Source organism: Grus americana, chromosome 1 (genome assembly GCF_028858705.1).
Source record: "Grus americana isolate bGruAme1 chromosome 1, bGruAme1.mat, whole genome shotgun sequence".
In the NCBI taxonomy this organism is placed as follows: domain Eukaryota; kingdom Metazoa; phylum Chordata; class Aves; order Gruiformes; family Gruidae; genus Grus; species Grus americana.
Window position 1 is genome coordinate 113,932,589 of NC_072852.1, and position 19,089 is coordinate 113,951,677.

The following is a 19,089-nucleotide window of genomic DNA, read 5'->3' on the forward strand; positions in this document are numbered from 1 at the left end:
CTCTGCCAAAAGTAAATCCTGTTCTATTATTATTAAAGATTCAAGAAGTCTTGTAACTCAAGATAACTGAAAGACTGAAGTTGAGCTTCTTTTTCCTTCCCCCCCATGATATGGGATAACTTTATTCTAGCCTTTGTCTGAAATTTGAAGTCTTAATGCCATGTTTATGTTATGTTTACTAAATGAAGCTGGTTGTACTCCATTTATTTTGGGCTATGTTTTAGTGCCCAAATCGCCAATTTCAGAGATCAGTTAAGGACTCTGGCAAACACAGGAGACTCCAACAGAGGCTGTGAATGCTCCTGATCTCTTTCCAGCATGTTTGCTGGAGGCTAGCATTCACCAAGCAGAACTGATGGAAGACGAAGGCTGCTTAAACACTCTGATGGCTGACAGCAGCATGGCAGGGAAGCGTGGTGGGTCTGAGCCCTGGCTGCCTGTTGTTACCTGTCAGAGGTGTGAGAACACAGCCTAGCCTGCCAATGCCACCGTGAGCAGGGTTGGTAGACTTTTGGTTGTAGCAATCACATCTTAGTATTTTAAGAAGAATGGGAGTTAGCATTTTTTTAGGTGATTGACAACTAATTCTGTCCAAAGGTAGATAGCTTCTCCTCCCCGTCCCCATTTATAGACTATGTAATCTATGGACTACTTCTCTTCAGGGAAATAAAACAGCAGCAGGAGAGCCCAAACAGATGTGTTTAAATGATGTGACTGTGGTAAAACTCTAGGTATCGTTTGAATACCTCATGGTAGGTAGTTACATAGCTGAGAAGTCTGCATCAACTTCTAAGCATGTCACCGATGGTTTATCCTGAGGTGGCCACGTGTTCAAAGGATGCTAACACCAAACAGTTGTCTAGTTTCCTATTCTCTTTTAAGGATATTGGTAAGAGAATTGGCTGCCTTATTGCTTTATTCTTGGAACATCAGACTTCCTAAACTTACAGTATCCTCTGAAATCCTTTGTTAAGCTTTGCTCTAGACCACCTGCTATTTAGAACTTGGCAGAACAAATACCACAAGACCGTTTTTTTCCTTGTACTTATAACTTTGTTTTTATTCTGTTCTCGTGTAATTTCCTCCAGGCAGAGTTTCCTTTGATTTGGTTTGGCTAATGCGCTTTTCCTTAATGATTCCTCCAGCTAGTAGTATCAGTTTACAGCTGTGTGATTGATTATCAAATGGAAAAATGTGTATTTTGGGGGTTTATTTATAAACAAATGAAGTTACAGACACGTAAGAGTAGGGTTTTTTCAGTCTATGTAAAAGTGTTTGATGAATAAAAAGTTTAGTGGTACAGTAATATAATTATTGTCTTTCACTATTGCTTTTCATATAGTGACCTAAAATCCAAAAGTTAAATCTTAGATTCTGAATAATTGGTAGAGGCATTTCTAAAAGGACATTTGAAGGAGGAGATGCTCTAGCTTTAAAAAGCTCTCCTGTCTTTCTGCTCAATCAGGATATATAATGCTTTTAATTGAGTCAGCTATCTCTGCACCACCTAAAGTCACTGTTTGGACTCTACTGCTTCTTGAAGAGGGTTATGTATATGTGTGGTTTGTGTGTGTGAGGAGGACTCTGTGTATGTTGAACAACTTTTCTTTTTTCTGACATATTTTGCACTTATTGCATTGCCTAATAGGATCTTCATGTAGTCTATAAATCCCTTGATGCAAGGGGAAGTATTGAGACCGTGCAATTGCAAGCTCCCAATACAAAGAATGCAAAGTAATTTCATGATAACTTGCATAGTGAGAAGTAAGGACCATGATCCTGCCCTAGAGGTCATAAAACATGTTTTCTTATTGTGGCTTCTAGCTTATGAATACTTAGACCATGACAGTGAGCTGTGTGACCTCTGTATTAAAGAGGAGGAGAAATTTCCAGGTCCATGAAACAGTGAATGTAATACAGTGGTGAATTGCATGTGTTTGAGCTGTTTTCTATCCAGACAGAGAAGGTTGACATGCCAATACTTTTTAAATGATTTTACCCGCACACTGGAATCCTAGAAATGCTTCCTATATAAGTGTTAGCTGCTGTCAGAGCCTCAGAACAGAATGCTCCTCCTCACCATGAACATGAGGGAAGATTTTATTTCAGTAGATAAACATGATTTGTTATCTGTTGGAATATAGGGAGGGGGGTGTGTTACTGTTCTAGAAACAACATGGTTTGATAAAAGCCAAAAGCTGATTTTCTTTCCATAAATCTAAATAGGGCTTAATAGGTTAAAAGGAGAATGACTTAATGACTTCAGGCTTTATTCAAGACCAAGCTTGGACCGAAACAAGGAGATGGGCTCTGTGTGGGCATGCAGGAGTAGCAGTTACTTGGGAGGTACTGGAGAAGCTGTTCCCTCCTCAGGTTTCAACAGAGCATGGGGGGGTCATTCTGTTTTGTGGGGGTTTTTTTATTTCTTTTTTGAAGTCCAACAGGAAAGTTTCCTTTCTTGATGGAGTGGAAAAAATTTCCAAGCACTGTTTGTAATGCAAATATTTTTTGCTATTTCAGTTTTCTAAGAGTACGTAAATGGCTTTGCTGGAGTTGGCATCTTCACTTATTTTCATATTATAAACTTCTGCTGTAACTATTTTGGGGTAACACAAAGGTGATAATAAATTTAAAACATATTAAGGACAGGATAGTTGTACACAAATTTGGATCTTTTGGCAACGTGCCTGTATAAAAAATTCACTTTATGTTGTTATGTGTGAAGCTGTATTCCCTTAGAAACATGGTATGTTGGACATATATTTGGAAGGAGGGAAGGGGATGGTGTGATATATAGAAATCAGCAGCTCTTCAGAGTAATACAGGAATATGGGATGCAGGGGCCCAGGGGCTGCAGGGGCCTCTGTGAGGAAGGGCCAGGGCTGCCCGGTGCTGGACACAGCCGGTTCCAGCCGGCTCCAACCCACCCACTGCAGGGCATGGCTGGGCCCCGCAGCCACCATGGCGGCGCCTCGGGGAAAGCCTGGGTAAGAAAGGGCAAAGCGCTGCCCTGCAGCCAGGGCTGAGGGGAAAAGTGTGAGAAACAGCCCTGCGAGCTCTGAGGGGAGAGGGGAATGAGGATCCCCTGCAGCCCATAGAGAAACCACAGTGGAGCAGGTATTGCCCTGCAGCCTGGAGCAAGCGGAAATGCTTTGAAGGAAGCTGAAGTGCATGGAGGATCCACATCGGAGCGGGCTCCTGACAGTAACTGCAGCCTGTAGAGAGGAGTCCACACTGGAGCAGGGGAAAAGTGCACAGAGGAAGGAGTGACAGGAAGGAGCTGTTACGGACTGACTGCAACCCTCATTCCCCACAGCCTCTGCACTTACTCAATTTTATTTTTTTAACTGGCAATAAATTTATTTTCTTTCCCTAAGTTGAATCTGTTTTGCCTGTGGTGGTAATTGCTAAGTGATGTCCCTGTCGTTCTTTTGACCCATGAGCTTTTTAATTTTATTTTCTCCCCTGTCATGTTGAGGAGGGGGGGAGTGAGAGAGCGGCTGGGTGGGCAGCTGGCCAAAGTCAGCCCACCACAGTGGGATGCAGTGAATAAGTAACTGAACTCTTGCTACAGTGTGGGGGATTCTGATACCTATTCTGACTGTTGTTCCATGACTCACAGAGGTAGTAGTTACAGATACTGATAGAACTGCAATTTGTATTTTTAAAGGATGCCGAAAAAAACCTACAAAATTATGGAGAGTTCCCTCTCTAGTCCCAGACTTGAAAAATAAGGAATGATCTTTAATGAGAAGAAAACCAGTACTATTTAATATCTTCATCAGTGACATAAGATAGTGGGATGGAGTGCACCCTCAGCAAGTTTGCTGATGATACCAAGCTAAGTGGTGCTGCTGACATGCCTGAGGGGCAGAATGCCATCCAGAGGGACCTGGACAAGCTTGAGAAGTGGGCCCATGTGAACCTCATGAGGTTCAACAAGGCCGAGTGCAAGGTCCTGCACATGGGACAGAGCAACCCCCAGTATCAATCCAGGCTGGGTGGAGAATGGATTGAGAGCAGCCCTGAGAAGGACTTGGGGATGTTGACTGATGAGAAGCTCAACATGACCTGGCAATGTGTGCTTGCAGCCCAGAAAGCCAACCGTGTCCTGGGCTGCATCAAAAGAGGCGTGACCAGCAGGTCGAGGGAGGTGATCCTGCCCCTCTACTCTGCTCTCGTGAGACCCCACCTGGAGTACTGCATCCAGCTCTGGGGTCCTCAGTACAAGAAAGACATGGAGCTGTTGGAGCAAGTCCAGAGGAGGGCCTTGAAGCTGATCAGAGGGATGGAGCACCTCTCCTGTGAAGACAGGCTGAGAGAGTTGGGGTTGTTCAGCCTGGAGAAGAGAAGGCTCTGGGGACACCTTATTGTAGCCTCTCAAAACTTAAATGGGGCTTAAAAAAGATAGGGAAAACCTTTTTACTAGGGCCTGTTGCAATAGGACAAGAGCTAAAATAGAATAGATTTAGACTAGATATAAGGTAGACTTTTTTTAACAATGACAGTGGTCAGGCACTGGAAGAGGTTGCCCAGAGAGGGAGTAGATGCCCCATCCCTGGAAACATTCATGGTCAGGCTGGACAGAGCTCTGAGCAGCCTGATCTAGTTGAAGATGTCCCTGCTCGTTGCAGGGGTGTTGGACTAGATGTCCTTTAAAGGTCTCTTCCAACCCAAACCATTCTATGATGGTACCTTCATACAAAGAAAATAACATGCTAACTCAGAGCTGTGAGAACCCATAGCTGAAAGCCCAAGTGGGCTCACTCAAGTGAGAAATGAGGCACATGCTTCAACCGAAGTAATCAACTGTCAAAACAATAAGAAGCAGAAAATTCTTGATCTGTTTGTGTCTTCAGATCAAGACTGGATGTTCATCTGCTAGGTTGTGTGCAACTCTTCCCCCAGTAGGTGGGGGAAAGGGAGAGTAATTCCTTGGGGATGAACAAAGGAGGTCTGTGTGCGTGAGAGGTAAATAGCAAGATTAGACTTAACGGAGTAAAGCAAGCCTAGTTTCTATTGGTCAAAAGAATATTATGCTCTTAAACAAGCCCTCTTTCTAAATATTGTTGATGGGAGAAAGGCTTAGTTTTTGTTCATACACGTTGTAGCAATTGTTCAGTTGGCTTATGCAGATAGAGGACAGGGACTGCATTAGGAGTGTCCATACTGTCCTCAAAACTGGTCCTAAATCCGAGGGAACTTGAGATGCTTTTGGAGAAAAAAAAAATTAATGTAAACCCATGTGAAGAACTATATTTAGCTGTTCTTAAGCACTTGGTAGACTTGTAGCCTGCCATGGAGTAATCGGAATAATGGTGACTGACTCCTGAGCCCTGCAGGAATGCTTCTGAATCGTGAGGGAGCACAGAGGAGTTCTCTCCTAGGAGGAGAGCAGCTCTTAAGAGAGGACATATAGTGAGGTGCAGTTGGGGAGGAGATAGCTGGATGGGGGTTGATGTAGGGCTAATGGTTATTTCACTTGTTCTCTCTGGAATTTCAGTATTCCCAATACAAGAGATATCCAAAAATGCATTTTGGAGATTTTTCCTCTCTTTGATATAAAGCTATAGAAACGTTGACTAATGTTTTCCTTCTCATTTCAACAAGAATTTGAGGTAACTGCTGATTACTGCACACTTTTTTTTTACCCTGTAGAAGCTGTACATGGTATTCTTAAGTAAACATGCCTGCCTTGTAATAGGAATACAATGGAAAATACGCTTATGGATTAATAAAGTCTCCACAGTTAGAAGCAGACTGAGACATTACCCCAGTATAAAACAACGCCTACTGTTTATATAGAACTTCTCACGTGTAAATATTATCATGCTATAGTAAAAGAGAAATATTACTATTTTTTACAGGTGCCAGGGCATGGAGAGGAAAAGATGAGTTCTTCAGGGCCACCCACATGGCCAGCCCTGGTCTAGCTCTTAGTCCCATGCTCTCTAGCAGACAATATCTAATCTGTCCAGTGTAAGGAGGTCTCAAAAATATTGCTTGTAGCTGCTGAAGCAGATATGAAATTACAAGTGTTTATTGCTGAATTGTCTTTTTTGTTTGTTTTCTGTCCCCTTGCAGATCCTAAAGTGTCTGGAATTTCCATTGAAACGGATAACAAAAATGTAAAAGCAGAGGAGTTTAAGGGTACAGTATGGGCATTGCTGTGATTATTTTTAATACAGGCACATCACATGCAAGCTATGCATGCAGAAGCTGTGCAGCTGTTAAGATTGTCTTCCTCTTTCCTGAGTGGTCCTGCTCCTGCTCTCTCCATTGACTCTATATAATCTTGCTTTTGTCCCCATTTTCTCTTACTTGATGTGGGGTTGGACTAGACGCTCCCCAGAGGTCCTTTTCAATCTCACCTATTCTATGATTCTATGACTTGTTTGTCAGTCCTGGTAACTCACTCTGACTTCTGCCTGGTTTCCTTCCACCTAAAATGCTGGGAACTGATAGAAAAGAGAAGCATTAGTTATCTTAGAAGACAAAGAAGTGAGGGACTTGGGAGAGAATAACTGTATGCTAATTGACAGTAACTATAATTTTTAATTGTCAGTAGTTAAATGTCTATTTACATATTTATATGTGTATATCTCACATGTAAAATAATAAATGACTTCCAATAATGTGCTAGGGAAGTTAAGGAGGCAGGGAAAAAAACCTGATGTTTGCTGGGGAGATGAGAAAGGGATGCTAGTAGTGTGTATGTGAGGTTTGTGGGTTATGTGGGTTGGTTGGTTTGTTTTTTCTTTGCATTTGATTGGAATGGAGAGAGATGGGAATTTGGGAATTGAAAGAACTGTTTGCTAAGCTTTAGGCTTTATTCATCTGTTTGAGTAATAATCAAATATTTTGGTGGTCTCTAAAGCTGTCAGCTGGGCTCCTGTCAAGTATTCTTGTCACTTTTGAGGAAGAAAACTTAAAACATTTAGAGCTCAGGACAGGCAAGAGGAGAGAGAAGCTCTTCAGGTAATATTAAAGCTTGATTAGCTTCTGTCTTTTTATGATATATGGCTTGAATTTTGTTCTTTTGTTATTTGTATGATAGAGTGATGTCACTTTAACATAGCTCAGATGCCATGCTGAGTTCTTTTTGTATAGCAGTGCTAAGGGAATGGCAGGGGCTGATTCAACTGAATGCAGCTGATCTGAAATGCAGTTTGCTTTTCTCCTCCAACTCCTGCTACTGTAGAGAAGAGTGGAACAGGTTGCTGGAACAGGCTCCCCAGGCAAGTGGTCATGGCACCAAGCCTGTCAGAGTTCGAGGAGCATCTGGATGACGCTCTTTGTCCTATGGTTTAGTTTTAGGTAGTCCTGCCAGAAGCAGGGAGCTGGACTCAATGATCCTTATGGGTCCCTTCCAAAATGAGATATTCTATGATTTTATAATCAAATGATAGCCTCCAGACCAGATGTAAATCCAAATTAAACATTGTCCAGACCTCTCCAAGATCCCAGAAAGTTCTTCCAGACCTGGCAGAGCCTGTGCTGATGCACAGCATCCTGCAGGCCTACCTTAATGCAAATCAAGTAGACCTGTTCTGGAAAATACCTCTCACTGACTCCATTAGGATGGGTAAAAACATGAGGGGAATTATAAGGAGGGTGTCCTGGTTTTCACTGGGATAGAGTTAATTTTCTTCATAGTAGCTGGTATGGGGCTGTGTTTTGGATTTGTGCTGAAAACAGTGCCGATAACACAGGGATGTTTTTGTTACTGCTGAGCAGCGAGTAGGCTGGGGGTGCACAAGAAGGTGGAGGGGACACAGCCGGGACAGCTGACCCCAACTGACCAAAGGGATATTCCATACCATATGATGTCATGCTCAGCATATAAAGCTGGGGAAGGAACAAGGAAGGGAGGGAATGTTCGGAGTGATGGCGTTTGTCTTCCCAAGTAACCATTACGCGTGATGGAGCCCTGCCTTCCTGGAGATGGCTGAACACCTGCCTGCCCATGGGAAGTGGTGAATGAATTCCTTGTTCTGCTTTGCTTGTGTGCGCAGCCTTTGCTTTACCTATTAAACTGTCTGTATCTCAACCCAGGAGTTTTCTCACTTTTAGTCTTCCAATTCTCTTGCCCATCCTGCCAGGGGAGGGGTGTGGTGCTTAGCTGCTGGCTGGGGTTAAACCACGACAGAGCGTTTTATTACGTTGTCTCTGCTCTACGTGCACTCCCTTTCTTCCATTCCATTCTCTTTCTCCAAATAAGATTAGTGAGAGGGCATCAATGCTATCTTATTCTGAAATGACAAAACATGGCATGCAAGAAACAGGCAGCCTAGTCAAGATGGAGATGACTTGTTCAGCTGAGAACACTTCAGCTGAGCTGTCTCTGTGTCTACTAATATAGACCAACTCATGAGACCAGCCAGCTGTCACAAGGTCAGTAGCAAAAGCAAGCTGAGCTTGAATGATGGTTTTTCTTTGTTAGAAGGATACAAAAACAAAATGGAAAGGAAACTTTAGCAAATCTTAAGATTCAGGAAGCCTCCACCCATCCACTCAACCTGAAGTCAGGAACCTCGGGCTTCCTGAGTGCGCAGCATGTTTTTCGAAGCGGCCAGTGTGTGTGTAATACGTTTCTGGCAAAGAATGCCCTCCTGCCTCAATTTTTCTTTCAAGTCTGGACATTTTTTCCTCTGTGAGAGATCACCAAGGCTACCAGCCTGGCCCCTTTGAAACTTTTTGTTTCTTTACAGAACAGATCTGGGAAATCGGACTCTAAAGGGTGAGTGGGTAGATTTGTCAGTATCTTTTAATTGCCCTTTAGCCTTGTTTGCTGAAACTGGAAATGAGAGTGCTGGTTAATGCAGATTGACTGTGTATTGGAGCAGCGGATGTTTGTCTCCTGAGACTAGGCAGGCATTGCCAAAACTATAAAGGCCTTTGATCCATTGTACTCCAACCTATATTGGAAGATGAGCAGTCTGAAGTGGCAAGATCAACACTGTATTTGTTTCATTCACAGAAGTTTCTAGGAGATATTAAATTTGACTTTGTTAATAGATTTCGAGCCAGTCAGATGTGCGGTTGGATTCTTTCCTCTGATACTGTCTCCCAACAGTTCTTATTAATACCTTGACTGAAGAGTTATTTACTGGAGGGAAAAAAAAAAATTCCCAGTGTGCTGTTCCACAGAGAGTGGAACTACAGAAACACTGAGTTTGTCCCCATAACTCACATATACAGTTTGTCATATTCTCTCTCACTTTTCAGTTCCCCCCTAATAACTACAGACTTCACCATAGACCACAATTACTATGATACAAGCTACATATTAGTGATGGGAAGAAAAAAAGAACAGTTGAGCTCCCAGTATGACCTGTTCCTTATTAGGACCACTAATTTTGGTTTGTTTCCTACCCAGTTATGGCAACTTAGCAAAATTCAGTAACTCTTGAAAGCTCAGCCTCTGTGTGAAGCTTAGTTGGTGATGCCTGCTATACATAAGTCAGGGAAACTTGAGTGGACAGACAGAAAGGTGAGCAATTGTATGAACCTTCTTTTCTTGAGAACTCAAGAAAAATAAGAGGTAACAGCCAAGGGATATTATGAGCAGCTGCCACTTCCAGCAGCTCTGGGGCCTGGGGTTTCCTCCTGCCTGGCCACTGGAGCCCAGCCCACTGTGCCTGGAGACCCGGATCTTTGTCCTGGGCTGGTGGACATGGCTGCTGCTTCCCCATTTCTGGGTTCAACCAGTAGCAGAGCAGTGTGTATATCCCAGAGACATGTGCATGTGCGTACATATACACACGCTCATGACACTTGGCACCGCCAGCTACACAGACCTCCTCCTCAGACAAGGTGCTGCCTTCAACAGCTTATAACACTGCCTGGATTCACCTAAATGTTAAGGGTAGACAACCAAACCTCCTTGGAGTTCATTGGTGAAAGCCCTCACAGGACACACTCTAGCTTGACAAGCATGTGCACATTCATGGGTACCTGGAGTACCAGCATGGCCTCTCTGCCCATTCACTGCCCCTGCCTTCACCCTGGGCTTCCTGCTCACTAGCTCACGCAGCTTGAGGTTTGCTAGTGAACTGCACACACCTCCAGGCACACTAGGTTTGGGGAAGATACAAACACTTCACACACGCCACACACCCCCACCTCCAGCAGCCAGCAGCACAAGCCTAGGGATGTCTACATGTGACCCCAGTTGCTGGCCTTAGATTCATTCAAGCCACCCTCCCTCTGCCCCAATAGCTGGCACTCCAAGCACACGTGCTTCAAGATTCACCGAGATCTGTGCCCCCTCTACCTATTGACAGAGAGACCCTCACTCATGCCAGTTGTGGGCACCACAGGCCCATCAGCTTGTTTGGAGGCTGATGGTCTTTGTCATCATCTCTGTTAGTCCTTGTCTATCATGTTTGTGTTGCTGTGGTTTTGTTTGTCAGTGCCCCCTTTACCTGTTACCACCTTTGCATTGAAAACATCCTTGACTAGGTAACGTTAATGAAGCAGGTTCTCACCTTTCACATAACCTTACAACAACCACTGTGAAATTGTAGTTAAGTATGTAAGTTACTTAAGAGAATATTTAACCATCTTACTGGTATGTTTTCCATCTGCCTTAAGTTATAAATTTAAACAGTTAATCTACTGGTACTGAATTCAGAATGTCAATTCACAAAATACTGATTTTAACAAGGAGAGAGTCCTCTTTTTTAAATGGTGGTTTGCTCACTGATGAAAAGACTTAAACCTAAAATGAGGGTAGTAATACAGAATCTGTGCCCATCCACCATGGGAATATCTAGTCCCCAACATCTGAAGTTTGATCCAAAAGCCACTGAAGTATGGGAAAATTACTGGTTTCTGTTTCCCCATTGTGTTTGCGTAAATCTGGAGAAGCTGTGATGGCATCACTTTGAGAAGTAGATCTGGCCCTTGCTGACTGCTCAGATTCTTTTGAAGGGGGAGTATTAATTTCATGGAGCCTGAATGTATACCAAACACAATACTAAAGTCTCTAATTTTCCCTTTCGTACTTTTCTTTTCTTTTCTTTTCTCCCCTCTAGAAGCTATTCTTAGTTGCAAGCACAAATTTTCCAAAGGGATGAGCTTAAGAATAGAATGGAAGAAAATCCAGTCTCAAGGAGTCTCATTTGTCTACTACAATAGTGAATTTACAGGTACAGTACTACAAACTTAGACTGATGGTTTAACGTGTCATTCTCTAGCATAGGTATCACTCTTTCTTGGGGAACAGGGTTAGGAAAATGACTGAAAGAGAGTGCTCTTGACTTTCCATACTGAAAAGCTGTCCTTTTGAGGAACAGAATGTTTCCCCCAGGGGAAAAAAAAACCCAAAAAATTTCTTAATAAAATTGTCAATTATTAGTTACCTTTTTAATTAAATTAAATATAATAAAACCCAAGACTAAGAAAAATGGCACTGGACATTCCTTGAAATTTTTAAAAAATGAAATTGCGTTCAAATACAAACCTCCCCAAATTACTGCAAGCTCTGCACTCCTATCCTACAAAGAGGCTTCTGAAGCCTCCTGTAGAGCTGGAGGCTTAGATATGAATAATGCCGCAATTTTTATATACATAAAATATAAACTCAGCTGTGTATTTTAAATTATTCATATTCTTTTCAGAAGTGGAATTTCTGTTTATATGTTCTTAAAAGGACTTACCTCAGCTTTACGTGTTGAAGAAAATACGTGGGTTTGGTACCTTGTACCCAGTAAATGAAAGCTGAGAAGTAAAATAAAAACACAGCAATTTTGTTAGTTTGTAGAGCACGCAAGATGTGCTGGTCTTGTTGATGGACTTGGGTTTTTTTCCGTGTATATTTAATTTAGAGAGACACTGGAACTCCTGGTTCTGTGCGTGTAAGTAACTTTAGCTTCATAACAAGCTGTAGAATCCACAAAACCTCATTGTAAGAAGTCTGATGGCAATATCTTTGCTAAATCCATCAAGTTTTTCTTGCCAAGTTAAAATGTCAAATACTTTGCTGTGGTCTCGTGCAGAATTCTTTCTGTAAAAGAATTAAATTAGTGATTGCCATCCCTCTAGTGGAAAATGATGTCTTTTTTTTTTTGTCACCTGACTACTGCTATACATGTTTTCTTGAAAAGTTGGTGGAAAAAAAAAATGTATTCCATCTTCCAGCTAGAAAATGTATGACAGATGTAGGTTTTTGAACTGAGGTTTTTTGGACTAAATGGACAAGTTGTGGAAGGTGCTTTCTGTCTTGGGAGGGGGGGTTACATATTGCTCCTTGGTGATAGATAATGAACACTGAACAAATGAGCAGTAATTCAGAAATTGTACATGATTTCAGAGCAAGCCAATGAGGTGTAGATATTTGCTGTAAGCAAAGAGCGGCAACCTCTCTGTCTGTTCTCCCTTAAAGGTGATCTTCGAGGCCGAGCAGAGATGCTGAATACAGGAATCCGTATTAGAAATGTGACCAGAAAGGATTCTGGGACCTACCGCTGTGAAATCAGTGCAAAGAGCGAAGAGGGGCAACGCCTGGGAGAGGCTACTATTACTCTCACAGTTTTGGGTACAAACAAACTTTATTACTTGGGCTTCTGTAAAGAAATTGAGTGGTGGATGGCAAGGGTTGTTGAAGGTAGGGTTGTCCATATAGTGTGCGGCTGCTGGGTTTTTCATCTTTGGGCTGGGTTTAGAAATATATGTGCATATGTGCGTTCTACAGCCTACTTCATGAAAGGTCTTTGCAAAATACACACTTGCATTAGAAAGGAACATAACTAGTTTTCTTTTTTATTGATATAAACGTGTAGTTCAGTTCTCAAACTTAGCAGGTATGCTGATTTACGTGATGGTGAAACTTCCACGTCTACTAAAACTGAAGTCACTCAGCGGCTGAGAATCCGTGTAAGCTGATCATGGTGTTTGGCACTGGAAAGTCACCATCTGTCAACACTTATCAAATATTCCTAAGCAGCAGTTCATTCCACTATGCTACAGTCTCCTCCTGTTTTTGGAAGGAGAAACTGCTGCAGTGGCTGCGCAATGCCAGCCAGTGAGCTAGCAATCTGTGGATTTCATTTACAGGAGAGATGGTGTTGGCTTGGGTGGGTGTGGGGGGGTGGTCGTTCTTTGTGGCTTTTTTTGTTTTCTTTCCCAGCTGGGGAAAGGAGGGAAAAGTGAATACTGAGCACATTCTTGTTGCATTGTTCCTGGTATTTTTCCCCAATTGATGAGTGGTAGAGGTTGGTAGTTTTCCTCTCTTCTCTGTATAGAGAAGAAAATATTTGCTTTTGTAGTTTCTATATTTTTTCTATACAAAATAATTGATCTTTTAAAATTATAAATAAAGACTCAAAGTTCTTCATAAAGGATGATAAATTAATGAGCTTCTGATTAGCTCCAACAATGAGGTAACACCACTTCTTCCTTTTCTTCCACTCTCTGAACAATTTTCTCTTTTAAATGTGGCTTCTTAGTGTAAAGTTGAAATCTTAGAAGCCAAAGTACAGAGTGTGCATGTGTGTTGCTCACAAACCTTTTTGAAAATTAATGGGAATTAGTTAGCATTTAACTTGATTTTCTATACTTTTGCTTTTTATTTTAAAAGCAGCCAAGAAAAAACTATGAATACTCTTCACCCTTAGGTTTTTTCTGCATAGCTTCAAGTTACCAAAAAAACCCCAAAACCAAACAAACTTTCTTTTCTGTTCACATAAGAATAATTGGAAAAGAGATGTTCATCTTCATGGCAGAAGGAATGATCAGTTCTCCTGCATCTGTATGTGGGAATGTTTGTTTTTAATTTAAACTGAAATTTAGCTGCTAATTAGTTTTGGTCCTCAACCTGGGATTCGTGCAATGGCTGTGATGATGGCCAGTCTTGGTAATTCTTTCTGACAATTGTTTTTCAAAAAACAGTTGATTTCTTTTAATACAAAAAAAATCTTTTTTCTCTTCCTCACTTTTGTTTTTAAATAGTGGGGTGGAGGGAGAAGGGAAAGGGGGAATTTCTGGACTACAGATTCCCCAAGTTATCCCTCCTCTGTCTGAGAGCAAGAGGCCCCACATAAGAAACGGGGTGAAACAAACTCTCTGGGGTTGGATGAAATGTGTTGACTGGAGGCAGGATGACACAGCATGTGATGAGGGAGGCTGGGGGCAAGCCTCTTTCTTCCATTTTTTAGCAGCTTACAAATTTCACTGTGCTCTCCAGGAGCAGGACTCTGCCTTCTTCAACCCTCTCTCTTCATTAAAATGGTAGTTGCTAAGCACGTACACAAGTGCTCATTTCTTCACCAGTGACTGTCAAACTGTTGTCATATAGACAGTACCGATAAGACTGCATAATAAGTGCAATTTCATTGTCCAGTTGCTCCAACTACTCCGGTATGTGAGGTACCCAGCTCCGCAATGACGGGAACAGTAGTGGAACTGAGCTGTAAGGAGAGTGAGGGGTCTCCTCCGTCTGAGTACCAGTGGTACAAGAACGGTGTTGCCTTACTGGAAAAGACAGGAATGGGCAGCGCTAGAGCAGCAAACGTAACTTACTCCATGAATAAAAAGTCTGGCACTCTGGTAAGTGTAACAACCAATTCTGTCATAACCAGCTATCAAAAAGACCAAATGTGCTGTTTAGTACGATGATGCACAGTGGTCTTAATCCAAACATGCACAAGGTCTTTGTTGGAGATCAGTGTCACACTGAAACATGTGCTAACAAATGTAGAAGGTAGTTTCTTCCTCAGACCAATGACAAGCCATAGATGTTGAGTGATACAGACAAATTGGGTGATTTGAGTTGCAAGGCTGCAGTAATGATAAATGAGCAGAATCTAGAATATACATGACAAATTTCACCTTGTGCTGGGTGAGAATGATCTCATAGTATGTCAAGAGAGTTGTATTTGATAGCACCTTAAAATCTGAAATAGAAACTTCACACACTTCAGTGGGAGTGCAGCACTAAGGGCAGTCCAGAATCTCTGCAATCCAGTGGCATTTACAACTTCCAGTCCAGTACTTGTGAAGTCAGTGGGAATGAGTCAGGGCTTTAAGTAAGCTTAGTGTGGGGTTTTTGGTTTAGTTGTTTGATTGCCGCCCTCCGAACTGGCCATCTCTTTTCCATCCCCTCTTCCCCCACCCCCCTCCCCAAAATTAGCTGATCCTTCCAAAAAAAATGGATACATACTACCTACGATGCATTGTCAGCTGAGGTTTTTCAGAAGTAAAGAGTTGTTCTAGGAACACCCTACTCTTGCGCACGACCAACCTTGGTAACTGAAATGTGACTAAGCATTCAGAGGTGCTGTGGATCTTTCAGCACACTTTGGAAATTAGGTGGACTACTCAAAATTACTAATCACTTCTGAAATCTGACTTTTAAAGTATGGGATATATTAAAGGGAAAAAGAGTTAACAAGTCAAATGATTAAAAAAATAAATACAGAGAAACACTGGAATTGACATGAGGTCAGTCTCTGTCCATCTCTTGCTTCCTCATTTTCATTTTTACAGTAATAGTATTTGATAATATAGTGCAGTTTAGTATTTCTCCATTGGAAGAAGAGAGAAAGTGCCATTTCTGGGGGAGAGAAAAACCCCACATACTTTCTGTGGGAAATGTTTTTTGTAGTACATGATTTTTTTTTTGTAATTTTTTGTTGTTGTTTTGGTAAAATGAACAAAATGTTCTGATTTCAAGAATTCTGAAATTAGAACACGTCTAAGAAAATGCAGTTTATTGGAAAGTACTGATCCACTGAAAAGAATCTCCTTGTAGATACACTCCATCTAGTTAAAATGTCCATCTAAAAGGGCCACTGTTGACATGTCAAAATTTCTATCCCACAGGAAATTCTGATTTTTTTTTTTTCCGTTCTGATAATGGTTTTGGACTCTGTCTTAACAGCTATTTAACACAGTTACAAAGAATGACACTGGAGAGTATTTCTGTGAAGCCTCCAATGGGATTGGATTACCTCAGAAGTGCTCAGTGAAGCGAATGCAAGTGGGTATGTGTCAAAGCAAGTAAGGGCGGAAAGCAGTCTAGCAATAGGAATGATTTTATTGCATGATGCAACTGAGGAGCTAAGACGAGATTGAATTACATCTTTTTGTTTGATGATAGCATTTTAGGGGAGAAATAATAATAATATGAGTTCCTTATATGTAGTTGCTGTGGCTACTTAAAGCGTTCCTTTCTTACAGCACAAACATATCTCACTGCATTTCACAGAAAAGCAGCTAGTTTAGTACCTTGAAACTCTTGCAGTAGCCAGCCTTTAAGTTGCTAAACACTGAACTTCACACAACAGCAGTATCCATGAGAGATCCTTAATATTTCAGAATGCTTTTGTGGAAGCTGTACAACATAATGTGCCAGTCCATTGGCTTATTCTCATTATGAACAGCCTTCCTTTTGAGATGCATTCATGTGAGATCTTAATGTAACAGATCAGAAATTTAACTGAATGACTCATTTATACCTGCCAGAGGAACACTGAAGAAGTCAGTGTATCTTTAAAAAAAAAGAAAAAGAAAGAAATCCTGCTGCCTGTTTCTTTTCTATTTGCACAGCTTAGGTGAAGTGTAACATTGTTTAGCTAATAAAAAATGTAGCAAAGGCTGGAGGGGCAGAGTCTATAGTAACCCAAAATGTATGAATGTTTTTGCCAAATATAAAACTAGCTCTTGCAGATGTGATAGAAAAGCAGACAGTAAAGAAATGTTTAAAGTTTCTAAAAGATCCTAACAAATACTGCACAGAGGTTCATGTCCAAGTATTCCATAAAGCACTTGTCAGGTGCTTTCTTAGAACTTAGCTGAAAATCACTGTATCACAGCTTTTCATGCATTCCTGGTAGATTATGAGCAAGTGTTCCGCAAGCTACCAAGATAGAAACCCTCTGTTGTGGAAATACTCATCAAAGTCCTAAATTGCTATCAAGGAATGCACAAAAATTGATAGTTTTGGGGTAAAATTCCCAACCATATATTAATGTATGCTTAAAGTCAGAATTCAAATAAGTAATTGGACATATAACAAAAACCTATGAAAATGTTTCTGCTTGTTGATATTTTTGTTTTTATTGAAATGGATGATTGTCTGAAGCTCTTAGTAATTCTATCAGGAAATGCGCATGGGTCATCACCTTCAAAATAAAAGTACCTATAGATACCAATGGTGTCTTTAGTAATTAGGGAAAAAAAAAAATCCACCCAATGGAAATTTTTACAACTTACAACATGTGACATGTTTTATAATTACAGATGACCTAAACATAGGTGGTATCATCACTGCTGTAGTATTTGTGGCTCTGGTAATGACATTGTGTGGCCTTGGAGTATTTTATGCCCAAAAAAAGGGCTACTTTACAAGTAAGTAAAATAAAATCACTCCTTCCTTGTGTCAAAAAAAATGTCTGTACTTCTGCTGACTGTAACGTGTCCTCCTTTTCACGAAGGCTCTAACTCCCTGGTACTGAAGCTAAGGAGCGTTACAACAGCAACTTTTTTGTGTAGTCATTTTTATTCTGCCACCTTCTATGGCAAAGGTACTTCAAGAATGACACGGAGAGGTTCGTGCAGTTGCATAAGGCTACCAAGCAGCAGTCTGGGGAAGGCAACGAGCCGAACCCCGGTTCGTGCAGCATCTCGGCTCTAGTTTTGAGAGGCAACAGCAAGGAAAGGCCACATAAAAACAAGCCGTGCAAGTTCACTTCTAGTCTAGGAGGTCTGAGCGGCTGAGTTCTGATGAGGGGAAAACTAAATTACTGGCTCCCTCTTCTGGGTCATGGCAAAAGTGCACGTGAGACAGCAAGCTTGCTTTTCAGGATTGCTGCAAAAAGCTCGGCACCGAGCAACCCTCTCGGTAGCGTTTACTTGAGTGCCTGTAGGGTTCAGCACAGCAAGAAGGGGTGCCAAAGGTCGGGGTCTGAGAAGGTCTGCTGCCTGAAAGTAACAGGCTGACAGAGCTGCCGTTAGAATTCATGGTCACTTAGAAGTTCAGTTACCTTTGAAAGCAACCTACTCTTTTTTGGTTAAACTCAATACACCAGAGAGACACATTTGGTTCAGAAACTCCTCCTAGAAACTGAAGAGTGGAATAAGCTATGAATAACTATTTCAAAGAACTTTATATCTGCTAAGGAAACTGTTCTTGTGCTAATTTATTTTTTTTCCCTTTTTCAGAGGAAAGCTCTTCCCAGTAAGTATCTCAATGCAAGTAGTACACAAATCACTGCAAACTTCATTTACATTTCTGATGACTTAGTAACTGTGATGATTGTTTAAGGCCTTTCTCATGATTCTTGTACAGTGGGTTTTTTGAACACTGAAATAAACTTGATCCTACATACCAGCTGGTTCCCTTATTAGAACCAGTGTGCTGGTCAGAAAATGAATTAAGCATTATTACTGTGATAAATGTGCAGATGTGTCTTTTTATATAGTTATGATTTACACCCCTAAGTCAGCTACAGGCATGCATTTGTCTCTTCTTCAAACTAGACAAAAGGTCATCAGAACCAAATTGAACTGTCCTCATATCCATGTCTACAGATTATTTCAGGAAGTGTTTTATAAAAATACAACTGGTGGAAACTTTCTGAGGGTGTCTGGTCTACTCCTTTGATATGGATTTATTTCATGCACTTAAATTACTTAGTAGCAAGTCAGAAGCCCTCAAGCTATTTTAGTGTTCCCACACAAGGCTAAAATTGTGTGCTTCACTGGAGGCTGGCCACTTTTTTTTTTTTAACAATTTTTTTTCTTTTAAAAGTTTATCTTAGCACTTCTAGCAAGTTAAAAAAAAAAGGCAATGCACTAAAGAGAAATACAAATATTACTTTAAAATACTGTGTGACTTATACTGACCATGAACGAGACAAAAAGTATAACTGGAAGACTTAAAAAGACAGGCTATGGAAGGTAATTTGATAGTGGTTTATGAGATAATGACAGCTGTCGAAAAGCATTCAATGGATTTGTTATTGTAACTTTTTTCTAAGAGGGGAAAAAACTAAGGATTGCTGGAAATCTAGAAAAATGCATTCATAAATAAGGTTCTCAAAGGCTTAAACCTAACACCAGAAAAGTCACTAACCTATGTTCCTT

At 41.2% G+C, this 19,089-nt stretch overlaps 1 protein-coding gene across 8 annotated transcripts in view; it reads left to right on the forward strand.

Moving 5' to 3' along the window:
- The window catches only part of JAM2 (junctional adhesion molecule 2), a 39,200-nt gene that overhangs the window by 18,626 nt on the left and 1,485 nt on the right, over positions 1 to 19,089 (forward strand). The window contains exons 2-10 of one of the 8 annotated variants that reach the window (XM_054843043.1): positions 6,085 to 6,150; positions 6,878 to 6,978; positions 7,738 to 8,740; positions 11,040 to 11,153; positions 12,389 to 12,541; positions 14,345 to 14,550; positions 15,884 to 15,986; positions 17,245 to 17,352; positions 17,439 to 19,083. In XM_054843043.1, coding sequence (XP_054699018.1) covers positions 11,078 to 11,153; positions 12,389 to 12,541; positions 14,345 to 14,550; positions 15,884 to 15,986; positions 17,245 to 17,352; positions 17,439 to 17,638 — 846 coding nt within the window. In that variant the 5' untranslated portion in view covers positions 6,085 to 6,150; positions 6,878 to 6,978; positions 7,738 to 8,740; positions 11,040 to 11,077 and the 3' untranslated portion in view covers positions 17,639 to 19,083. Of the gene's footprint in view, positions 1 to 6,084; positions 6,151 to 6,877; positions 6,979 to 7,737; positions 8,741 to 11,039; positions 11,154 to 12,388; positions 12,542 to 14,344; positions 14,551 to 15,883; positions 15,987 to 17,244; positions 17,353 to 17,438; positions 19,084 to 19,089 lie in introns of those variants that run through there. The other 7 variants (XM_054843127.1, XM_054842772.1, XR_008579368.1 and 4 more) reach the window with 7 other exon arrangements.